The following is a 26298-nucleotide window of genomic DNA, read 5'->3' on the forward strand; positions in this document are numbered from 1 at the left end:
CATGTCACTTCAACCCAACAGGCAGGTGGACAATCATCCTGAGCTGGGTTCTGTTTGAGTTTGACTCAAACAAAACGTAACAATATATAAAATAGTCCCAAGAAAACTACCCTGTGTCAACATTTGAATAAGGAAGTATTTAAAGTTCATATAATATCTGTACACCGTTCTGCACAGAAGGCTAAGTTAAGTCTAGCCTATAGTGGCAGGTGCCGTGAAGAAAAACAAGAATAACAAGGAAGTAATTGAAATGGATCTGGCATCCATTCCATGGGGTTATATATCATAATTGATTTATTCATGCTTATTTATCGTATTATTTATTTTTCTTTCTATCTTGGATAGATGAACTTAGAAATTCCACTTCTTATGTTCTGTTAGGAAATTGTATAATAATAAATATAGGCTATTTATTAGGAAAGAGCCCCTAAGAATGAAATACTAAATAATTATCCAAAATCTATTACAAAACTAGACAATAAAATATGCTTATGAGGACAGTATACATAACAAGTTGTTATCTAGTAAGTATACGTGACTGGTAAACTCCTAGGATGCTACATAGCAAAAGTACAGTTATTAGGAAAGTATCCAACTTAATGGATAGTGTGATTATTAAGAAATTACCCAGTATGTACATATTACTTAGTAAGAAGCACCACTGTAGTATAAAGAAAATACAATTGCACAGTTGGTGGAAACAAATTAATGATCCATATTAAGTAAAGGCAGAGCCAAAATAACTGCAGTGCATAGCTAGTGCTACCAGTACCTACTACTACCGTCATTGCCTAGTAAACGTCATGTAAACCTACCTAGGAAACAATATGGTAACTAATAATTATTAGGAAAGTATTATTCCCAACATCATGGGAAATACATACAGGAGTAGTAATTTCATGAAACCCCACTACGGAACTCAATAGCAAAATGCCGTTATCAGGAAAGGATTTAGTACCAGGAAAGAACTATAAAGAGAATTGTACTCAGTAAGAAAGGTCTTGGTATTCATAGGGAAATATGAATGTCTAATAAATGTTAAAGAATTCAATATTTTGTTCTAGGAAAGACATTTCTTAAACTTCACTCTTGCTTTTAGTTGAGTTTTTAAACCCTGTGTTCTTATTCATGCTCACTGTTCTGCCTTGATTTGCTGCCGTTTTTATGCTCTTTGCTACAGTTTAATTGTGTTTTTGCTTGTTTTAACGCTATTTTACATTTGTATTGTATTTGTATTGTTTTTGCCCTTTGTCATTAATACTTACTAACTAATTTTATTATTATTATTTTTTTAAGACTGGATACTCCACATAATCACAGGCTTTAATGTCATGAGATAAAAATGTCGTAGTATAAGTAGTCTCTTGGCTATAAATAGCACCATTATAATTTCACTGATGAGCAAGCATGAACCAGTTATATAATCTTATCAGGAAAACATAATCTGGTGTTAAATATTACACTCCAGTGGTTAACAGCAACAACATCATATTACTGCTTTTTAATGATTGATTGATTGAATGATTGATTGAATACTTTATTAGTCAGAAATGTAAACAAAAGAAAGGAGGCATAGTAGAGAGACATTTAGGCTAAAAGGACAACACAAAATAATAGGGACTTGTTTCCATTGTGGTCGGTCCTGCATGTTTTTGATGCTACAAATTAGTTAATTATAATTGCATTAATCTGGTATCCAGGCTTTAAATTAGCACGATAAAAAATGCAGGAGTGCTCTGTCTCCCTAGCCTGGTTTTGGCCATACGAGTGTCTGGCAAAGCCAGGCTACTCCACAGTTGAGGAACACTGCTCTGCTCTATGAAGTTGACTCAAACCTGAAGCTACTCTTTCTTTTCCCAGCAGGGGGAGCCTCCTTCCAAGACCCAAGATCAGAGAATGTTATGCCCTGAAGATGTTGTTGTCTTAAAAATTACAACTATCTGTAATATGTTGTTTTCCTGTGTAGTAGGAAGTTTTGCTTTGTGAAGCTTAAAGTCAAGTGGGACTGAAACAGTGGTGAGGTAATGGACAGAATGCAGTCAAATGGGACTGACACAGTGGTGAGGTAATGGACAGAATGCAAGCCACAGCAAAATGAAACCATGACTTCTTTAAGCTGTATTGAAGGGACAATGCCTGCCCTAGGGGGTAGGAAAAGGATTACATGCGTAAAATCATGTCTGTAAGGGATTCTGCAGACTGCAGACACAGGAAGGAATACATCATTCCTCCCAGTGGAAGGCAACAATAAGAAAAAATTATTAACATTAACTAACTTTTCCAATGGATAGTGATTCATAACAGTATTCCTTGCAGGTTATGGTCACTTTCAGTAATTAGATTCCTTCATCAAATCTTTAAGAAACACATTTAATTTCCATTTCCTTTCAGGATTCTACTCTGTTGAAGTGTGTGCTTCAGGATAATAATAATGACGTAATTAATCCTGCAGGGGAAATGTTCAGTTTCAACTGGGTAGGGGGTCAGTTCATGGACACCTCGTCAAAAGCTGGGAATCGAACATGAGACCTTCAGGTTCCCAAGCGGTCTCTCTCTATACCCATTCAGCTATAGCTACCCGGAAGGATCATTGAGCTAGGCCGGGAAATTAATTTACACAGTCTGGCACAGGGGCAAATCGTGGCACAATGGCATATTATTTTGACCCACAGTTTAATTCCTAAAATGTAACATTTATGGCCTGCCAGTATATTCAAGTGACATTCATAGATTGGATTGTTTTTAAATTAACCTGCAAATAGACAATTTCTCAGGAACTGCTTGTTCTTTGTGATGTTTTATTTTGAAAAATGTTTAGAGACCTTTTCACATCTGGTTACATTTGTTACATTGTTATTGCACTTTGGTAAATGCATTTGTTGCACATTTGTTGTAATACAATGCATTTATTGTATACAGTATGTGACTTTGTTATGGTCCAAACTAAAGGTACAGTATGAAAGACCCTAAGGTAATTTAATATTTTCAAATATGGCTCCCTTTGAAAAACGTTTGGACACCTCTGGGGGTGACATGACATAGATCATTATCTACCACGAGTCTACGACAAATGGCGTAAATAGCTGATCTAACTAACGGCTAATGTAAGCTTTTAAACATGTGCCCACAATAGGATGCCATGGTTAATGTGGTTCAATCTTTTTTGCAAATTGTTTACCAGGCCATGGAGCCCAGACCAGTCATGACATCATAGACTACTTGGATAAAAGGGACAACAGACAGACAAATACCGGAATATCCAATTATGGGCATAAAACTAAAGGGACAGACAGATGGGTACAATTTCAAATCTGCTTAGGAAGGTGGTAGGTGGCCAAAGAGAGGAGAGGACACAACATGACTTTTGGGTTACACTAGTGCATCACCTCCCTGGCTGGGGGCATGCCATTCAGTAATCATAAGCCAAGTTCCTATCAACATTTAGCAAATCTACATTATTTGTGGTGATTAAATCATTGCAGGTAAAAGATTTGTTGTTCAAAGATCTAACATTCTGTAGAACTAACTAGATAACAGGGCAGTGTATAACTGTTCGTGAACAGTAAGTAAATGAGGGGTTTGAGTGATTTACTCAAGATAGCCAGCATATTTCCTCATTTTCCTCATAGCCAGCATATTTCCTCATTTCCATTACAGTAGAATGGATGTTACAGTTACACTAGGGGAAAACGACAGTAGCTGTGGCAGAGATTCTTACCGTATAGATTCTGTCAGGCTCGAGGGAGGGCTCTGTGACAGCATCAGGGTCCCCTGTGGTGGGTGACACACATTATTCCCCCATACATAACAAGGTTTTGGATCTTTGAATGTGGATGTGAATGATGCAACGAATGATGAATGATGCAACGTAAACGTAAATGATGCAACGTAAACTAGTGTGAATAGAATAGACAAGCTGTATTGTTTAATTTGAGATCTGAGCAGGTCTCAATGTTATATGTTATACGCTACTAAGGATATTGACAATGTAGTCCTATTACCGGGTAATTATTGTTTAGTATGTGTTCAAACTGTCCCTGTATCCTATTGTGGGAATGTGTTTAACCACTTAAAACCTTCTAGACTGATGAGTTGGCTCTGTACTTTATTTCACACCAATCTCTTTGGCAAAAATAGCCAATCTACAAGCTCCGAGCTTCAGCAAAATTTGGCAAATGTTTTGTTCCATGCAAAATACCTATGGATGCTGTGACTCAGGTGGTTAATACTTTAGTGTTAAATACCCAGGAAAGACACAATTCAGGCTAGGACTAAATAGATTAGCACGTTTAAATTCAAACCTACTTAATGATGCCTTTAGACCGGGCTAGTGGGGCTACCCTAGGTAAGCTACTAAGCTTTAAGTTACAGTAGCAAGTCTAGTAAACTATCCAGGCCTTGAATGGGTACTCTGTGTATGTGATGACTGGCAGTGGAAGTGGGAGGGAGTTATAAGTCAAATTAGGAGGGGGGGAGTTTGTAGTGGCTAGAGAAAAAGAGGGGGTTGTAAACACACAGTCAGATTTTCATTTTGAATGAACTGAAGTCGTCTTAAAGAAGAGAAGCTCAGGGGGGGACAGTTAAAGCTGTTCAACACTTACCAAATATCCCTGATATTTGATTCTCCTCTGAGCTCAGGAATCAAAAACTTCAAGAGAAACTTTCCCCATTTTCTTCTTTTTTCCTGAGAAGACATTTAAAAGTAAGTCCATTTATTTATTCATTTTTAATCTTGAGTCGTGGTTGAATACAGGTTTAATCTACTAACTTTATTGACATTAACTGTAAAGTTATCAGGCAGATAAGAGCGGTAAACTGATCCTGCCTGCTTGGCCGGCTCTAAAACACACGTGGCACGTGTGTAGGCTACTGTCCTTTAAACACCGAAACCACGTTTCAAAGCATTGGCCGTTTTTCGTTTCGTTTTTTAAACCAGAACATCTTGTATTCGGCGGGTAAATACAAACGATTTCCTCGAACACATACCGGATACATTACTGGGAACTTGGGAAGCAAAGGGGCCAGGCCGGCTGTTGGCAGCGACTCAGCGAGCATGAGCATCCGTGTCCACGGCGTTCACGTTCACACGGCACGGGCCGTTAGGACAGCTTCTGCTCGGTGTCGAGTCGCTAGAACACTCTGGCCTGGTGGTCATCTGGCTGAAAGGTTCCCCTCAGATCACCGCAAGGATGCTGGGGACGCCGGGACCGGTCAACGACGGGTTCAATTTGTGAATTTATTTATTTATTTATTTATGTATACCGGTCGACAACACAGACTACTACTTCATTACGTCTGACGTCTGGCGTCTAGAAAGAAATGTGGCAATACTTTATTACTTGCTCAGACAACGAAATATAGACTACCGGTAGTTGTTGTATAGTATTTATAAAACTGAAAGGGGAGATAGGGAAGAGCCTGATGATCATTAGTCTGGAAATCTTCCCCGCCCCCTTTTTTACACTATGTTTTAATCGTTTAGATTAGATCAGCAAGAATAGATGTTAACATTGACTTCTAAATTCCTAGCTATCCCTAGCCATAGTCAAGTTCTACACCCGTCCGTAGCCCTGCAGTGATGGTAACCAGAAACTAGCTGAGGTCATGCCCGTGGAGAGACAGCTGTTGGAGCCTCCTGTGTCCATCTATGAAGCACCAGGGTTGCTTTTTTGGACTCCTCGGGGAACAGAGGCTCCCGTGGCGAACCGTTTATTTGTCTAGAACTTGTGAGAGTAAAGAGTTTTGTCTCAATGTCCTTTATGTCCTGTAGAGGTTGATAAACATGCATGGTCAAGGTCAGAAACATCCCCGTGGGGAAAGCGAAGAGTCGGAATGGAAACCTTAAAAAGGCTAGCCTAGAACACGTGATGTGGCAACTGGCCATGTAGCAGTCTTATGGATAATGTTTGATTTATATCATGATGATGATATAAATGATGATTATCATATTATATGAAATTGTATATTGGGTTGTTATTATCATATCATGATCATAACATTGTGCCACTACTATCAATTTGATAGCCAAGAATTAGACCCTCATTGCATCATTCAAGCACCAGGCTTCAGGAAACAACCTCCTTATTTGGGGAAGTTCCCGCCTACTACTTAACCTGTTATTTCCCTCCCCCACTCCTACAAACATACACACTTCACCTGTTACACAATGCAAACATGCACACTTCACCTGTTTTAATACAAACACACACTTCCTTTCCTCTCCTCTCCCACTCATAACAAACACTTAACAGCAACATGACGATAGGCTCACAGCTGCTTGCAAACCATGTTTGCTTGTCAGCATGTTCTGACGGCGCAGTGTTGAATTATGCCACTCCTGCTGCCAAGGTATTTTTTGGTGCGGAAGAGTAGGCAAACAGAATCTAAGGAGGCGAGAGTCCTGTTGAATTCAGAGGTAGCTGGCTCAGGAGGTAGACTGGCCCAAAGGCCATCTTGGAATTGGAATGTTCCCAGTTTGATCCTGTGCTCCTCCTGCGTTCATCTTGAAGTGTCCTTGAGCAAGACATGTATGCCAAAGTTAAGGGTTTAGTGTCTTGCCTAACTAGAGGCCCTGACTGCTCCCGATGTAGGTAGGTGCTTTGCCATCCGCTGTGTGAATATGGGTGAATACCGTATAATGCACCCCAAGCATAATCAGATGTGTTATCAATACCTCTAGGCATGCATCCCAAAATACATGGTCTTCTGTTTAAGAGGTGACAGTACTTATGTTAGACCCCTTGGTGTGGTTTTTATGTGCAATGATTTCTTCCCTTTGTATTTAGGGTTTCTTCCTGGAGGCTGAAACCAGTCAAAAGTCACAGTACAGTACGCCAGTACGAGTACAGTACAGATGATGGGAAGCTGAGTTTTTTTGTTTATCACCAGTACAATACGAGAAGTACAGTACAGTACAAGCAGTACAGTTCAACTAGTACAGTACACTACCCGTGCAGTACAGTACGAGCTCAGTGGTCCAGGCACCTTGGCTGGCAATCCAGTCTGGCAGTGTGCCGCGGGTTTGACTCCTAATCCCGATGGCCTTTACTGCATGTCTTCCCCCCATCTCTCTCCCCATTTACTGTCAGCCTACTGTCTGTTGTTTAACATCTTACTGCTGTTTACTACGTTCAGACGGATCTGATTTTTATCTACAAAGCCTTACTTATATTAAGAAATTGCCTAATTATCTTAACAGCAAAGATCCTAAAGTTGGACATCACCACAGTGACCACACTCATCCGTTCTCAAGACTACTTTGTTTTAGAAATCCCCCATGTTAGTTCTGAACTGGGTAAGACAGTATTTTGTTATATGCCCCTCACATGTAGTATACCTTTAAAACCTTGGTAGTCGATCATTCACAGTCTTGCATGCTCTGTCTACAACAAAAAATATTCTAATATTGTGTAAGTGGAAAAGGTACACAGAGGAGGGGAGTGGGGATTAATGCCTACTTTCATTCAGAATTGTCTTGCTACACAAGACCACAAAGGTTAAAGGTTCCAACTAAGTTACAACCAGGTTAACAACACACTACAAATATGTGCACACACACACACACACACACACACACACACACACACACACACACACACACACACACACACACACACACACACACACACACACACAAGACACAAACGTAGTAGAGCAGAGTTTAAGTTGGTTTGATGCTGCATACTCATCATCACTAATGTCTGCAAAACTACCATGAGCTCTATTTTTTGCAGACTAAAATGGAACCAGGTCAGAGTGTTTACACTGAAAATGACTTGGTTCTATGAAAGCAACAAGGTTCCAACAATCTAGAACGGAACCAGTTCTAGAACCAAAGTTCTTTAGGTGGAAAAGGGGCCTCAGTGAGTTTATTGCGTGTCACGACATTGCAAGGAGCCATGGCACAGTAAATCTAATTCATGTGACAGTAGCTACTATACATAGGCCCAGTTGATGTGTGCACGTGTGCGATGGAGACTTGCCTGTTCTGCTGTTTACCCATTAGTGAATCATAGTTGACAGTTTACCATCTTTGCAGGATGTGTAAGACTGATTGCAGTTGTTTTTCCTTTGCAGTGAAAGGACTAGTCTTCCTTTGTGTGACCGGATATAGAAAGAGTAAAGTAAATAGATTGAGTACTCAACACACAAATACACAAAAAGACCACAGCTGGAAAACCTCTGGCAGACAGAAAGTTTCACATATGGGTTTGACAGTCTTGCTCAGTGCTTATCCAGTGGATGGCAGTCTAGTTTAAACCTACTTTAGGCCTAATCCCCTACTTTTTGGCTGTCAAACCCAAAGACTAGCAGCATAGTTCATTATGAGTTAAATCTCCAATGACCCTGGGCTAGTCTCCTCACTGGATTAAATATATTCTTTTATAAATGACTAACCTAATTTGTGGATCATAAATTTACTGGGTTGAGCGGATAAGCACATTTAGCAGTCTTGCCCATTGTTAAGAGCTGAGGGAGTCGTGTGTTTCCAGCATGGGGTGTCAGTTACAAAGAAATCTCTCCTCTACAAATGCTCTTTTCAGCACAAAAGGAGTGCGCTGGGCTATCGCTAATCACATTACACACACGCCATATCACATACAAACAGGCACACTCTTTCCTCTCTTACTGTGTGTCTGTATATTCACTCATGCAGTCACATGTTCAACAATATGTTTTCATAATCATATCTGCCATTTGAAGTTGCGGAAAACAATATTTAATAGTAAAGAATGACGCACATATACTCAAGTGACTGGTACTTGTTAGATTTCCCAACTAACACACATAAAAGAGAAGATGGCAGGCACCCCCATACAGAACCGTTAAAAGGGTTTCCTGTTTGACACCAGCGAGTCACCCCACCCCTTTACTGTTCAACGGACTCCACCGTTAGCGGTCCTTTATTGTGCATTATTATTATGAAAAAAAGTCAACGTACTCTTGCAAATCTGAGTGCGACCCACTATTTTTCTGAATGTGTGTGTACAACTACAGTACGTGCACACACGTCACGGGAGGTCATCACGACTGGTGTAAGCCAGTATGGTCGGTCATGTTACAGGTCACAGTGATCTGTGTGTTTATGTTGATGTACTATGATGCTATTATGTAAAGAAAGCAGCCATGTCTTTGAAGCTGGTCATCATGACTGGACTATAAGCCTATTTGAGTGCCACTGGTCACTGAGGTTACAGTGAAGTGCTGGCTCTGTGTGTGTGTGTGTGTGTGTGTGTGTGTGTGTGTGTGTGTGTGTGTGTGTGTGTGTGTGTGTGTGTGTGTGCACACGCGCACATTAGTGGTGTGTCTCTGTGGAACTGAAACCCCACTGCTTTCCAGTTGCAATTAGATTAATTTGCAAGAGTCCTGTGTAAAAGTCATGACATTGCTACAGTCAAGATCAAGTGTGAGCTCTATAGCTGCTTTATTGTCAGAATAATGGCAGAGTAGACAGATCAATTGGCAGAATGTGAGATACAAAGCGATGAGAGTTGCCAGGGATTTACACAACAATCCATTTCACTATTTTATTGGTGTATTTGCATTGTTAGATTTAATTAATCTAGAAATGTTCCTTTTCATCACACAACGCTGGTACCAACAGGACCCACCAACGAAAGATCAATGGATGGACATTATTGAGGAACTGTATTCTATGGAAAAACTAACATTCATACTGAGACTTCAAGAGGATAAATTCTATAAAAAATGGGAAAAGTGGAATCTCTTCTCTCAGCCTAGTGATATTGCAATAGGATTTCATTGAATGTTTGTTGTAATGTGAAAAATGCAGCCTTTTTTTCTTTTACTCTTTGTCCTTTTTCTTTCTTTTTTCTTTCCCGTATTGTCTTGTTAGTTATGTTTGTCTGTTCTTCCTTCAATAAAAATTAAGTGAAAAAAAAAAGAAATGTTCCTTTTCTGACACTTGTCTTCTTCTCTCCTGCAGAGCTACAATGGCACCTTCTCTCCGCCAGGCCTATGGGCGGCGCTGGTGGATGGCAGTGACAGCGGTTATGGAGAACCTGCTGTGTTCTGCTGTGCTGCTTGGCTGGGGCTCCCTGCTCATCATGCTTAAGAGGGAAGGCTTATATTCCCATCTTTGCAACGGTAAAATTTTAAACGACAAGAAACGTACCACGCACTCACACATACAGTACATTACAAATGTTTGATTATTTTATTAGTGTCTCTGCAGGAATCCGTCAAATAAGCATTTCCATTGATTTGACACATAAGTATTTAACTAAAACTTTAGAATGGAAGTTAATAGGTATCGGGCTGAAAAAACCTTGCCATACATAAATTATAGATATGTCATAGACGAAGACGACCCACACAAAGTCCAGGTTCCCATGTGGATATCGAGAGACACATGATATTATTAGTATTTATTTTTTTGCTTTTAGCATCATGTTTTATTAATTATACTTACTACTACTAGTCCATACCCGTTCGGGGATATGTGCACAGAATGTCCTGTCCTCTGTCCCCTGCCCTATGTAAGAATTACTTTCCAGCCAATCACAGTGCAGAATGGCACACCTTCCAGCCAATCCCATCACAGAACAGAAGGACACACGTTCCAGGCAACCCCAGCGCGCATTCGGTCCACACATTTCGTCCTCAAATGTTGAGGACACATTTGTGTCACAGCACAGCACAGTCTCTAGAATTATTAGTTACTAGTCCATACCAGTTCAGGGATATGACATACCCAAAGTATGTGCACTAGAGATCAGTGGATGAGCTTTTTTGTCCCGAATCCGCCCGTTATCCGACCGCATTAATTAAATAATCCAATTTATATATCCGCAACCACCCGAAATCCCCTGCAGGGAAGCAAAAGTGTATACTGTATACAGTAGAATAGCCAACTACAAGCTCACAACGCGCCGCTGGCTCGCTGCGACGCGTTGTGAGCATGTAGATCGGCTATTTATAAGTTGTGTCACTCACCACTGCCGACAGTTCACCAAAGTTCTGGTTGTATATTCCCATTTCCATGGCAACAAGGCTGCCGCCCGTTCAGTCATTCATGTCTTTTCATGTGGCATACGTATATCCAGCCCTCGCTCCCATGCAGTCCCATGGCACCGAGTCCCACGCCAAACTTATATTCTTCCCTTCTGTTTCAGTTAGTTGTAAGTTTCTTTCATACTCTCAGCTGCCTGTTAGCCTAGCAGCTAGCAGACCACTTGTTGTTGTGGTCCTTCCTTAGCCAATATAGGCGTCTAATTTGTGCCTGATGGAAAATATTAAAATACTACAAACGCACGCACGCCGAGATTTTGTGCCTTTTAAAAACTATATTATAAGGCTATAGAATATAGATAGATGTCATTAATTTAATTCTGTTTTAAAAGTTATAAAACCTATAGATGGATGCCATTAATTTATTTCCAGCATTATTTCACCCGTGGTTTATCCGATATTAATTAATAATATATTCCATTGACCCTAAACCGACCCTAAACTGCGGTTAACCGCGGCATCCACGGCTAAATCCGCCATCCGCTGGTCTCTAATATACATTATACTCTATCCCTTCTCTCCATCCTCACATTGAGAAGGTGGCAATCTTGTTATGAGGAGAGTGTTGGGCAATGTCTGATGACATCTCTCTCCCTCTGCCACTTATCACAGCGTGCAAAATTATGTGCAGGCGATTTCTTACTCAAATTTTGAGGACACAATTACTAAAATAATTTGTGAATAAAATATAAGATATATATTGTGTGTTCAGATGTGCAAACACACCCACAAATAACAAACACATCTACGGTACACACAACACACAGACTTATTCTCAACCCATCTTTCTTCCCTCACATAGAGAATAACTCAGTGGTGGTTCACTCGAGCCTTGACAACACAACTTCAAGGGAGGCGGACGAGGCGTATCTCAGCTGTGTGGACCAGGAAGAGATGCTTAATCTGGGCTTCACCATTGGCAGTTTCTTGCTCAGTGCCACTACCCTGCCCCTTGGTATCCTGATGGACAAGTATGGGCCACGACCCATTCGCCTGGTCGGCAGGTAATAGGAATATTCACAGAAATTCAAGATTCAACAAGAGTTTGTTATATCATGACACTGGAATGGTTGTGATTATTATTATTATTTTGAAATATTACAAAACATCCTACACCTCACATTTCTTTTCAGGAATAGAATGTTTGCCTCAGTTGACACCGTGAAAAAAAGTTAGGTAAGGTGCTTTGAAGGCCATGCATGTAGAGTTAAAGTGATAGCCAGCTCGTAGTGACATAGCCAAGTTAAAATCACTTCTGGATGGATTACATTCCTAAAGTAGGAGAGACTACTGCTATTGTTCTCTTTTAGCAGCTGAATGAATTAATAGAGGCGGGGCACACCAATGTCCATGTGAAAGGAATGCATAGTAAAGGGCAGATTCCTTAATAGCTGTATGAATTTGGTGGGACAAATATGAATACAGTCGAAAATTGTACTTCCCTTCCTATATTAGCATAGCAGATATTTCCTTCAGTGGTTGTTGATACTAGGCCTGACCTGACCTCGATTAGTCGAATAGTCAACTAATCGATATAACTGATTCGACTGCCAATCTCTTAGTTGAATAAGACATAAAAAAAGAGAGATTGGCCTAATTTGTTATACTAGAGCGTTGCCCGTTGGGTACTGGCCTACTTGGAACGATGCAAGTTGGAAATGCATGCCCCACCCAGATATTATGCGTTGGAGCCTCTACAGAGGTGCCTTTTGGGCACTGGACTACTTGAAACGATGCAAGTTGGAAATGCATGCCCCACCCAGATATTTTGTCTGTGTCCCTTATATGCCCATATATGGAGTTTTTTGTCAGGCACGCCCAAATATGGAGTCTATGCAGACAACAGAATGATCAGAACAGGCCAGCTCCATATATCGGACACTGGGCAGGGGCCCTGTCCAGACCTGGGCAGAGGCCTTTTTGGGGCGGTTCTGGACAACTGTGGGTCCGACCGACTCGACACCGGCCAGACAGACAGAGACTTGGTGCATTCATAGATAGATTAATTAACTAATAGTTTACCAAAAATAGCATATATATATATCATGATTTATTGGGAGAAAACATATGTCTGATTTATGTTATGTTATTCATATTTATATGTTAAATCAGACATTAATCAACCCTCACAGCCCAAATGGAATGATCCTTTATTGCATTTATTTTTCATGATTCAACTGAGATTGGCACATTTTGCAGTCGAATCAGACCGATTCGATTATCTTTAAGTGGTGCAACCACTTCCTTAAGTAGCTCCTTAAGTAGCTTTGTGTGTGCCTTTCTGGCTGGCTACCTGTGTCTGAGCAGCTTTGTATGTGCCTGGCTGGCTGGCTACCTGTGTCTGAGCAGCTTTGTATGTGCCTGGCTGGCTGGCTACCTGTGTCTGAGCAGCTTTGTGTGTGCCTGGCTGGCTGGCTACCTGTGTACCTGAGCACGGAAATTGCATTTGCTTGTGTGTCACTGTTGTGCAGCCTACCATTATACATATTAACTGTATATATGATAATTTCAGGTGTATCAGTACAGTACAGCAGGGGTTCTCAACATGATTGGCCGGGGACCCGCGGAAATGGTTTGGCAATGTCTCGGGACCGCCGCCCCCTCCCGACCCCCAATATAAATTGACTGCTACAATACACCATGAATAATCTTGCAATTTTTATTTTTTTATTTTTTATTTATAATTTGGGGACCCCCCCCCCTGAGGGGTCGCGACCCACGGGTTGAGAACCCCTGCAGTACAGTACAGCAATACAGTACAGTACAGGGACCCCCTGGGGACCCCCACTTGGTAACTGTCATTTCTCAACCGTTTCGGACGCGGGGCGGCACGCCGGAACCGGGACCGGCTCCCTGGGCGTGTCTGGAAGTTCCGGGGACCCCACAGCCCACACGGAGTTGTCATAATGACATATTTACAAACTAATTCCCATTAAAATTCAGCGTGTGATCCATCTGACTCTGATATGTTTAAAGACGCTGCAGGGCTATGAGTGACCATAGCGGCTGGCCCTCTGGGTGTTGCTAGACTTGTCTTTGCTTCAGGCAGTCAAACGGACCTGTTGCAGCACGTTTAGACAGCTTAAGAATGAAAGAGGTATTTTGTGTTTTGGGAGTTTAATAGTTTGTTGCTCTCCTGTGTTTGTCTCTCTTTCACAGTTCTTTTTTCGGGCTCTCCTGTATCATGATGTCTATCTCGGCATACAACCCTGGTGGTATGTGCACTGAAACACCTGCACACGCACAACAGTCACATGCACATATTAAAAACACACGACAAAAATCTGACCCAGAAAGGAGCAGAGACGTGTTCATGCCAATTATAGATAACTCAATGTAACCTCTCCTTCTTTCGTCCTTCTCTTCTCTCCAGCCCTGTCAGCGCTCATCTTCCTGGCCCTCTCCTTAAATGGATTCAGTGGAATCTGTATGACGTTCACCTCCCTCACAGTAAGACATAGAAATGGTTCAAAAGAGAGAAAGACACATAGACAAACAACCTGTAACGAAATAGAGTGTCTTGTAGCAGTAAAGTATACAGTCTGTTTCCCCGTTGCAACAGTATTTGTTCATGTTTTTGGGGTAACATAGAACCTATTTGTGAGCTACTGTATAACACAAAAACAAAAAGTAATTTGACACAATGTCAGAATGTTAGTTACCCATTCTGGGCAGGAACCCATTTTGGGTTTTTCAGAAAACTGGCCTAAATGGGTTAAAAGGATGCTGGGTAGTCTGAACCCGTATTTGTGTAGCTGAGGGAAAAGGGTGTTGTGTTGTGTCTGGGGGCTATCTGTGTGTGTCGTCAGTCGCATGACGTGCCAAATGGTACACCAACATTGTTTTGTCATACAGTATGCCCTGCACCCCGGCAGGTATGTGGAAGAGCATTCTGTGTTATTAGCGTGCGTGGTGTCCTAAACTGCATCGGAATGTTTCCGTCTGAGTTGCACATGGCTTTGTCACAGATGGAAAGTGTTTCCCACTAGCGCCAATGGCCAATCAGGGCCGTGGGCTGACCACACACCCTCACCTTGCCCACCACACACATGCAAGGGCACTTTCTCTCATTCCTATTTTGTATTTTCCTTCCCATACCTGTACTCTATGTACACTGTTGTGGTTTGTACACATATGTGACTCAACACCTTGTCAGTGACACAGCTCTCACACACCATGTTGCATGTAGGGGAGCTGAAACACCTCTCTGTTATGGGAGGGAGAGCACCTGGCTGGTTACACGCACATGCACGCTGTGATAATGCCAGCCGATAGTCGGAGGCTCCAGGAAGTAGACAGGTCCACAAGTACATTTTAGGCATTTTATTTTCCTTTAAAAGTGCCTTACAGTACACAGTGCAAGCCGGTACAAAAATAAATAATGCTGGCCAAAAGTAAACATTCCAAAAACAACAAAATTAACACTTGAAATGAACATTATACTCAAGAAAACAAACAGGAACTGTTACAGGCTTTTTCACCTTCAATGAGTCCCTGGCTCGCAGCTCTCCCCTGATATCTCTACGGATTATGGGTTTAATATGGTCGAGAAAACGGGATGTCGGACCTATGGGAATTCTTAATTATTTGCATTTTTCGGAATTATGGGAGGTCGGAATATTGGGACCATTCTACCATTCTACCATTCTAGAATTGAGCTTGTAGTGTATGGAAATTACTAGTGCTGAGTTCTTTCAAAGGAAGGTCAGAATGTTAGTTAAAAGGATGCTGGGTAGTCTGAACCCGGGGGGCTATCTGTGTGTGTCGTCAGTCGCGTGACGTGTCAAATGGTACACCAACATTGTTTTGTCATATGCCCTGCGCCCCGGCAGGTATGTGGAAGAGCATTCTGTTCTGTGTTATCAGAATGTTTCCGTTGTTCCCATGTGCACATGGCCTTGTCACAGATGGAAAGTGTTTCCCACTAGCGCCAATGGCCAATCAGGGCAGTGGGCTGCCCACACACCCTCACCCTGCCCACCACACACATGACATGCAAGGGCACTTTCTCTCTATTTCGTCTGTGCTCTCTGCTTTTCCTGCGTGTGCCTGTGTCCTTATCTTCCGACCCAGTGAGATTATGTGACAGTCACATATATCTTGTAACTAATATATCACCTAACCATACAAGGTAATTGATTGCGAAGAAGATGCTACTTTAAAGTAAGGCCTTTGAGGGGGCAGTTCTCTTTTACAAACGGCATCATCTACAGTTGTTGCGAACGCAGTGAGCACTTACTATGAGACCTAGTAGATCATGTCTGTCTATCTGTCTGTCTGTCTGTCTGTGTGTCTGTCTGTCCCGCTTTTGTGCCCATATATGGAGCTGAGTGATTTGTGTCACCATGACTCAGCCATAACCATATAAGGAGTCCCCAAAGCAGCTATACGTCCAAAACCCAAATATTTACGAGCTGCGTTCGCTTCCCGCGTTTGCGCGTCTTACTGGTATATTATTATAGCATAGAGTATATTGAACAATGAAGTATATTAAACTATTGAAATGTCGAAAGGTTTTAGATCTTCCTTTTCACACGTACACTGTTGTGGTTTGTACACATAATGTGACTCAACGCCTTGTCAGTGACACAGCTCTCACAAACCATGTTGCATGTAGGGGAGCTGAAACACCTCTCTGTTATAGGGAGGGAGAGCACCTGGCTGGTCGCACTCTGTGATATTGCCAGCCGATAGTCGGAGGCTCCAGGAAGTAGACAGTTCCACAAGTACATTTTAGGCATTTTAGCCGGGTCTTTATTGAGCCCACTATCGAGCATTTGCTGCTATTATTTTGTGGAAAGCTGGGAGACAATATATACTCAGAATAATGGGTGGACACCGTCTCAACTAGCCTAAAGTCATACTGAACTCCCTTCACGACGTGCAACAATCCTGCTTTTATACAGGTGGGGCAAACCATCCCCTAATCAGTAAGTGGTAAATAATTAACTCAACCACACGGCCAACTAAGGCCTACGAGTAATTCTTCCACATTACTATATGTTAAACTAAGGAATATTAAATATACAAATTCACTATATATTTCACAGGCCCAATTAATTTAGAGAACCTAACATAAATAAGACCAAACATAATAATACAGACATGAACAAACACCCCTCCTCCTCTACAGTACTTGGCACCCTCCAATCTAGAGAGGAGTGCCAGCACTGCAGAGGAGAGACAGGTGACAAACATAATTCAACTTCAGTGTCAATAAATACCGGTATAAACATTTAAAACTCTTTCACTCATTGTGTCATCACCAAAAAGGTCACCCGTACAATATATGAACAGTCACTTCCAATCCAGCTGGTTTGTCAATGATCACGACTTTAGCTGTGTAGTCTGTGTGCAAGGTCCTTGATATTGTCAGGGCACGGGCTGCCCATTACACACACACACGCACACACACACGCACCCACAATCATGTTGATGTCTGCTGCAAAATCTGCAATATGGCATAAGGTCCCTCAAATGTGAGCACTTTATCATAACAAAAACGTCTTCGAAGGGTTGTGGTCGTAACAGTCCATGTTATGCTGCAGTCCCACTGCGTTTGAGTTATGTTATGTTATGTTATGCGTTTGAGTCTCGCACGCAGCGTTCACTGGCTCTGGCAGTCACACATTGAGCTGCCACATATCTATTCTATTTATATTATGGGTGTGCTTCAATAATGTACTGTAGGCCTATATAAATGTTTAGTGGAATATAAAATCACACTTGTGTGAAGTGAGGGGCGCTCTTATCATCCACACACTGGACTGAGCTCCAAAACCACAGGGAGCCTCACGGCTCACGTCTCTTCATCAGAGGTCTGATGAAGAGCCGTGAGGCTCCAAACGTCATGTCACTGTGGTCAGAAAATAAAATAAATAAGCTTTTGGAGCTCAGTCCAGTGTCCGGACCTTACTTTCTTTTATATTGTTTGCTTCGGCCCAGCACCTGGCGTTCAGTTAGTGGATGTGTGTGTTCTATTGTTTTTTTTTGCGCTCTTATCGTCATACATCATCATACATCACATTCCATGCTCAGCCTATCAAATCATTGCAAATTGGAAACACACAAAGCTGGGTATAGGAGGGGCTCCTAATGGCCTGTATGTAGATTCACATTGCGACAGTGGCTCTATTCAGGTGGTGTTTTGTCAAAGCCAGCTAGCAAGCCACCAATGTGTTTCACTGGAGCATGATTTGGGATCGCACTGGTCTATAACAGTGGTTCACGTACAGACATTTCAGGCTGCTGCAACAAATGCATGATATGTTGCATGAGCGTACTGAATTTTTGTTGCGTTGACATTGAGTGGATGGTGAAGGTCTGCCAGCTAGCTTGTGATGTTGTTTTTCATGTACACTGCCTTCATGGACTTGGAGGCATGGAGGGCTTTCTTCTTGGCACGTGGCTAGGGTGTCGCTGTTGAATGTTCTCAGCTGTCTCAGCAGTAAAAGTCATATTGGCCATCCTCTAAGAGGGATTACAAAGCAACTCATTCAACTCAACTCAAATATAGCTCTGTATTGCCCTGAATTAGTGCTGCACAATTCTTGCTCAAATGTGAATCTCGATTTTCTTCCACATTAATAATTGAGATCACGATTATCACACGTTTCTCATTTTGTCCATGTAAATATTTATAGTCTTTAGTCTGTAGTTTAGTTGCTGAACATTACATTCAAAATGTGGCACCTGGAGCCAACTACTGTGACTGTTTAAACAGACAACATCAAAGTGCTTGACTTAAACATCTCTTAAAGTCTCTCTCTTGTAGCAAAAACATAAGAGTAACTAAAATGAATTGGACAGCCAACTAGTGTTGCACGATTCTTGCTCAAATTGAGAAATGACATCTAGATCGCGATGGTTTTTTGATTAATTGTCACTGCTACAGTCTTTACAAGGAAACAAACACCACCCCCTGTCCTTAGACCCTCAATTGGGCAAGACACATTCCCAAGAGAAAGCCTGTGACGGAGGAAAAAGGAAGAAACCCCAGGAAGGGTCACAGAGGAGGGGACCCCCTTCCAGGGTTGACAGACTTTCATCTTAATCTGCCAAGTCAAGTTGATTAGCTAATCCAGCATCAGTGACTAGGTCCTCTGTTCACTGTGTAATCTGCAAACCTAAAGAGATTAGCACACTGCTGGACAAACACAAGACATTGACATTATTCACACTGCGGCCATTTTGCTCTTACATCATACTCTGTTCACCATGTGACTGTGACTTTACACCGGCCCCTTTACACCATAACATGAAGCGGTGTAGCCGAAAATCAGGTTTTAACGTTGGTCCGGTTGCTAGGCAACGCCTCCGTCACCCCCCCATCTTTGCCCATTTACCTCCAGTCAAAGTAGGATTTTCAATGCCTTGTATCTCTGAAACTACGAGCAGTGCACTGCATGGTTTTTCTGATGCATACGAGGTTCGGATGTCATTTGTGGTTTGTACTGCATCGCTCCCGACATGTTAACGTTTCTGGCTAAAGGTAAACAGTGTGAGCTAACGCTAATAATAGACAATCGTTACATTGGTGGTCTCCAGGCTGGAAAACCGGAAATTAAGACGACCAAATAGAGGCAAAAACCCCTGGCAGGTTACCTACACTCTGCTGCCACCTCGTGGCACAGAGATAATGAATGGAATAGTAAGAACTGTCAGAAATATTTGGTAGATACAGTAAATGAAATGGTCGTAAACAACACATGGCACACAGACCATATGGCATGTTAATTTGGAGAGAACTTGGTCAAAAAATGGCTGAGTAAGTCAAAGACACAAAGAAGCAGTGAAATGGAAAGTTACATGATGTGGTTTGAGAGAACCAGAGTCAGCACTGTATCTGGTGAAACCATGCAGTAATTACATGATGTGGTTTGAGAGAACCAGAGTCAGCACCATTTCTGGTGAAACCACGTAGTTACATGATGTGGTTTGAGAGAACCAGAGGCAGCACCATTTCTGGTGAAACCACATGGTAGTTACATGATGTGGTTTGAGGAAAACCAGAGGCAGCACTGTTTCTGGTGAAACCACGTAGTTACATGATGTGGTTTGAGGAAAACCAGAGGCAGCACTGTTTCTGGTGAAACCACGTAGTTACATGATGTGGTTTGAGGAAAACCAGAGGCAGCACTGTTTCTGGTGAAACCACGTAGTTACATGATGTGGTTTGAGGAAAACCAGAGGCAGCACTGTTTCTGGTGAAACCACGTAGTTACATGATGTGGTTTGAGAGAACCAGAGGCAGCACTGTTTCTGGTGAAACCACGTAGTAGTTCAATATCTAGTTCAATGTCAGTCGTTGGATTGACGCAGCTTTACGCCGAGATGAGCAACGTTTGGGGCTCAGTTTCCTCTTTAAGGAAATCGGTAGAAAAGGGGTTGGGAAAAGGGGGTAGGGTGGGGGTAGGGTGGGGGTAGGGGGTGCGGATGGGGTCTGAGGTCGACAGAAGAAGCTGGTCCCGATCAGCTGTGGTTTAGTGTTTCCCGCTGTGAACTTTACTGAGAGCTGCAGCTGTGGTTTGAAAAGATCTGAGAGGAACCCAAAAGCGTGACACTCTCTCCTCCCTCTTTCTCTCCTTCCCTCTCTTGTCTTTCTTTCTTTCATGTCTTTTTCTGTCTTTCCTCTGTTGCGCTCACCCTCCATCTCCCCGCTGTCCGTTTCTCTGCCAAATCCGCACCTCATAATCTCTTCCATATATTCAGTGTTACTGTTGTAATGTAAGTGCATCCCGGGGCAGGCTACACAGTAAAATCCTGAATGTTCATTTAACCCCTTTCAACCTAGCATCCCTATTTTGGGCATGTCATTATAGGGGATTTTTGCCATTTGTTGTATGATGAAATATATAGGGCTTACAGTAAGTGTTGTGTACTTGTTCATATCTTTGGGCATAAATAAACGATTGCGTCAGATATACTCAAATGAAATTAGATTAATATGTATTTAAATGCTATATATATATATATATATATATATATATAGCATTTGCAGCTCAATGCACTTCACAGAAAATAATTAAAAAAAACATTAAAAAGTAATAAAATCTAAGAAAAGCTCCAAAGTAAAACAAGCGCCAAAATAGATCCACTTCAGTTGGATCCAGAAGTCATGGTAATTGAATGGCCAGTGTTGTCCTTCCTTTGTGGCTGGCTGTGTGACAGCAGGTGGCGTCTCCTTCCTGGTGTCACGTGGCATTGGGTCCCCACCTCCACCTCCCCCTGGCAGGAGGGGCATGTGCTCCAAGTGTGAAATATGTTCTTCATGGGAGCTGTCAGAACACTCTGCATGATGTGAATCTGGCTCGCTGTTGTTTACACGTGCTGATGTACGCGCACACACACACGCGCATGCACGCACGCACAAACACAGTGACACACACACACACACACACACACACACACACACACGCAAGTACTTTCACTCAAGTGAATTTTGAGGTCTTTACTGGAGTATTTTGCAATTACTTCTACTCCACTACATCTCTGAGGCAAATATTATTCGTTTACCTAATTACAATTATTTTAAAACTTTAGTTAGTTACTTTGTAGATTTGGATTATTATTACAAAACATACAATACCCACTTCAGCTGTATACGGTATACATTTCGGCCATTTGAAAATAGTGTTATACACTTGAAAGTATGTTCGTAAAGTAAATGTTATTACAGACTTTTACATTTAGAGCATTTCTACAGTGCCGTATTTATACTTTCTCTTGCTCTCTCATGCACACAAGCAACACACACACACACACACACACACACACACACACACACACACACACACACGCCAGCGTGCACATACAGTACTTCAACTAGAATTCAGCTGTTACACTTGAAAAGCAAACATCAGCTCGCTGACATCTAACATGGCTGGAATAGTTTTGCTTTAACATTAGTAAGAGATACATACTTCCCTGTGTACACAGAGGGCCCAGCATTCCACATATCATCTAATCGCTGCTAACAGGCTGTGAAATATTTAGATTCTCAGAAGTTCTGAATGAGGACGGCTGTTCTCGGGGGGTGTTTTCCATTTAGCTTGAGTGATAAGCTTCACTCAAAAATGTTTACCTGGCTGGAGCCGCCTCTGTTTTGTTTTTTTGGTCTCTAGTAAGACCTGTGTTAACCCCAACACTGAAGCGCACTCACGCACGCACAATCCAGTCCAGCATCAGCTATTATACTGTAAAATCCTCAATATTAATTAAACTCTGAGATTGCGCCAATCTAACCAAATGGACCAGATTTAAATGTTGTAGCTGTCAGTAACTAACAGGGCAGCAGACAGTGCCAACAAGTATGCGCACATGCAAACGGTGGTCTTACCCACACACTCCAGGAAAGGAACATCTATATGTTGTGAAACGATTACTGGAACACCTTCCTCTCATGTAAGTTATTTGTCATTCTTAGCTTCCCGCCATGAAGCTGTCCCGTGCACAGCAGGCTTGTGTTAAATCACAACTGAAACGCCAAAGTGCTGTTGATAGGCTCAAACTCAAAACAGATACAGGGAGATCACAATCACAAAATCAACCACGCATTAAAAAGTAATGGGTGGGGGATCAGATACCAGATACACACCTCAAAAATAACTTCTTCCTAAACAATTTGCCCTGTTTACAGTAGATACAGTAAGGTATAAGACACATTTAATACACAAGCGATTCCAAGTGCTTTACATAAGGAATAAATGTAAGAAGGTATTTTAAAATAAAGAATAAAATTAATCAAATAGATACAAAATAAATTAATGAATGCCACGTACACACACACACACACACACACACACACACACACACACACACACACACACACACACACACCCACACACACACACAGTTACACTCTTCAGCCATTGTTACATTCGTCATTCTTTGATTGGTATGAGGACACCGAAAAATGACAGTACTCAAGGACCCCTGAACTATGGGACAGATTCATTTGAAAGTCGACGGAGCAAGTTTAGGAACGGGTGCTTTGGCGTTGGGGAGAGAATGGTTGGCTTGTCATGCTGCACACTTCAAATCCTTGCCATGTGATTTTATAATCATGATTGACCCATTTAAATCTCTAATCAAAGGACAATGCGCATGCTGAAAGTACAATAGGTCATTGTTTAGTTTAGGTAAGCTCCTTAAACCATTTTGACCTGAGATCAGATTCTAAAAATGTCTTCTACATCCTGACAGTTTTCTGAAAAAGCTGTTTCTATGTCAGTCGTTCTTCGATTTAAAAGAAAATAGCAGACCTACAAGCTCGTGGCGCGCTATGAGCTTGTAGATCTGCTATTTTTCAATAGCTAAAGCATAGCATGATGCTAACACCAAAAGGAGTTCCCGCCCAAAAGGGGTTAATACTGTAAATAGGCCGACCCAATATATGATGTGCTCAGAGTCAGTGCCTGGTTCCCATTGCTCTGAGTCTATACACACATTGATGTGTGTCATCATCATCTATGCCATGTATGTGCCTAGAAAGGAGCAAGCTTGCAGACTTATATTACTGCTGACTAGGCTCAGCTTCCCCAACATTAATCCTAATCTAAATAATTTATTTAAAAAATACCCAGACACCTGTGTCATTAGTATGTCTGTCTGTCTGTCTGTCTGTCTGTCATGCGTGCATTTCACACCTTGCTTTACACGCAGGAGCTTACCCCCTCTGCTGGACAAATCAATGTATTACACCCCCACTTCACTACAGTTTTCCTTCTATGCACATTGAATCTCACAATGCAGATGTGCTAAACATAAACCAATCATTGTGTCACAACTTCAGTGCCGTTTTCAAAAGAGAATGTTTGTGCCTCACAATTAATTTAATTCTTCCTTCCAGCTCACCAACATGTTTGGCAGCCGGAGTTCAACCATCCTGTCCCTGATGATTGGTTCCTATGCCTCTTCTGCTGTGACTTTCCCTGGACTGAAGGTAACCAAAGACGACATGTCTTCAGTACTTTGTCTGTAATAGAGCACGAGGTCTCAGAACTGGGGACATGAATTACATTTTGTGCAGAACCCACATATCCATATAAAGGCAGGGTATATAATCAGGGGTACACATAACCTTTTTGAGTTAGTTCTCAGAGGAGCACCTGGAAAAGTTGCGTGGTGCGCACTAATAGTTGCCTAATATTTAACAAATATCTCTCTTGTCTTTCCAGATGGTCTACGATGCAGGAGTGTCCTTCAACATCATCATGTGGGTGTGGGCGGGTGTTTGCTGCTTTCGTCTTCTGCAACTGTTTCCTTAACTGGCCAACCGAGGGCTTCCCTACACCTAGTGAGGTTGATTACAGGTCAGTGTAGCCGTCCATCACCCCAGTTAGTCCCAAGTCCAAACATGTCACCTGAGTTCAATACACTTTGTAATCAAGGATAGCCAGAAACCAAATTGCAATGGCTGTTTCTGTTTTCGCCCCTTGGTTCCATGTAATATTCAGTCGTCTCACTTATCAACATCGCTGTGTGTGTGTGTGTGTGTGTGTGTGTGTGTGTGTGTGTGTGTGTGTTTGTGAAACAGTAAGATCATGGTGCTTCAAGAGCTGTCTTCAGGCGATCAGAAGGTGGTGGGAGAAAGACTGAACCAGAAGAATGGAGATGTCCAACACTCCATGGAGAAACTACCTACTGAGACTGCACGTGAGTCAACATACATTCTGAAACTGAACGGGAAAACATTTGCACGCACGCACACACACACACACACACACACACACACACACACACACACACACACACACACACACACACACACACACACACACACACACACACACACACACACACACAGGGTGCACTGTAGCTCAGTATACAGCCATATTAGGAGAGTTGCGTTACTCCCGGTCACTTCAGCGAGCCAGGTCTTCTACATTGACTTCTATTAGAATAGTGACAAAGCCCTGAACCAGAAGTGTACGGAATGCACTGGGGTAAATGAGTGTTTGTCACTATTTGGAGTTACATGAACCACGTGACCGGCGGTGTTTCTGACCCCTCATTGATGCAACTCTCCAATAGAAGGCTCTGTTTCAGTAGACTCAACATAGGATCAGTAGATCCATAGGTTTCAGTAGACTCAACATGTACCATGTTAGGATCCATAGGTGCCGACGTGCCGTACACTCATAGCCTCCCGTACTAATTGAGAATCTTAAACACAAGCCACTATTTCTCGAAGGCCATAAAACGGTTGGATATATCATGGGCTATTAGTGTGTTAAAGCAATAAGGCTGTAAACAGCTTGAGACATTAATAAGCCATGGTCACATTAGTACCATGGCTTATTTAACATAAAAACATTTCCTGGAAAACTCATCCAAAGAAAGAGCAGATCTATGGTGAACTCACTGCCACCAATAACAACAACCATAGCATGTCGTAGAGCGATCTTTGATGGTCACGTGGACTATATCCTTATTATGAAAGAAGGGAGAGGGGGAAACACACAACAAGGGTGTGTGTGTGTGTGTGTGTGTGTGTGTGTGTGTGTGTGTGTAAAACATAACTATATGGTTAAACATGGCTCGTTAAAAGAACTGCGTTTGCCACGTTGGCAATGTTTACAACTGGACGAGTGGAGTTGGAGCCAGTCAATGCATTAAGCTCGGCTATGGTGGCTAACTGCTAACAACAAAGTTCGCCTGATGATTAGTCACTCTTGTGGTGTTTTCCCCTCTCCCCCTTCCATAATTATATGTCCGCGTGGGGTCCGCGTCGGTCGGAGATATTAAATAATTAAATGACCGCGTGGTTGTTTCTGTTTGACACCGACAGACAGATGGAGCAGCAGGTAGGAAACAGGATCGTAGTACTGCAGTATGAATCGGCCCGTAACGTATAACGGCGTGTGTGAGATGTGTGTGCAGACAAGAGACAGTACAGTGTATAAATGACAATACCAAAACGTGTGTTGGGTGTTGGGGGGGGGGGGGGGGGGGGGGGGGAAGAGGCCTTCTAAGTTACAGCTTTCAGAACTACAAGATCTACAAGTAAGTTTAAACTAGGGTTTAAGTGTTTAAGAATACTCTTGTGGGATGACAAAGAGAATTTCATTTCACCAGTGCCACTAACTTATCTTTTTCTCCCTCAGATGTCAAATCATTCCGTAGCTCTGTGTTTTCTGCCATCTTCCTGTGGAGTCTGGTTACCATGGGAATGTCCCAGCTGAGGATCATCTTCTTCATGGGAGCTGTGAACAAGATGTTGGAGTTCATGGTTACCCATGGCGCACAACACCGTGAGTTAGCCTA

The 26298-nt window shown here is 42.1% G+C and overlaps 1 protein-coding gene across 1 annotated transcript in view; it reads left to right on the plus strand.

Annotated features, from left to right (window-relative positions):
• The first annotated feature begins 4535 nt into the window (after positions 1-4535).
• Positions 4536-26298, plus strand: part of slc43a1a (solute carrier family 43 member 1a) — a 36021-nt gene continuing 14258 nt past the window's right edge. The window contains 10 exon segments of the mRNA XM_080774700.1: positions 4536-4702; positions 9947-10107; positions 11834-12035; positions 14191-14246; positions 14405-14481; positions 23882-23974; positions 24210-24260; positions 24262-24344; positions 24569-24687; positions 26139-26285. Coding sequence (XP_080630826.1) covers positions 9954-10107; positions 11834-12035; positions 14191-14246; positions 14405-14481; positions 23882-23974; positions 24210-24260; positions 24262-24344; positions 24569-24687; positions 26139-26285 — 982 coding nt within the window. The 5' untranslated portion in view covers positions 4536-4702; positions 9947-9953.

Source organism: Protomyctophum bolini, assembly GCF_963924005.1.
Source record: "Protomyctophum bolini genome assembly, chromosome: 10".
Classification (NCBI taxonomy): Eukaryota; Metazoa; Chordata; class Actinopteri; order Myctophiformes; family Myctophidae; genus Protomyctophum; species Protomyctophum bolini.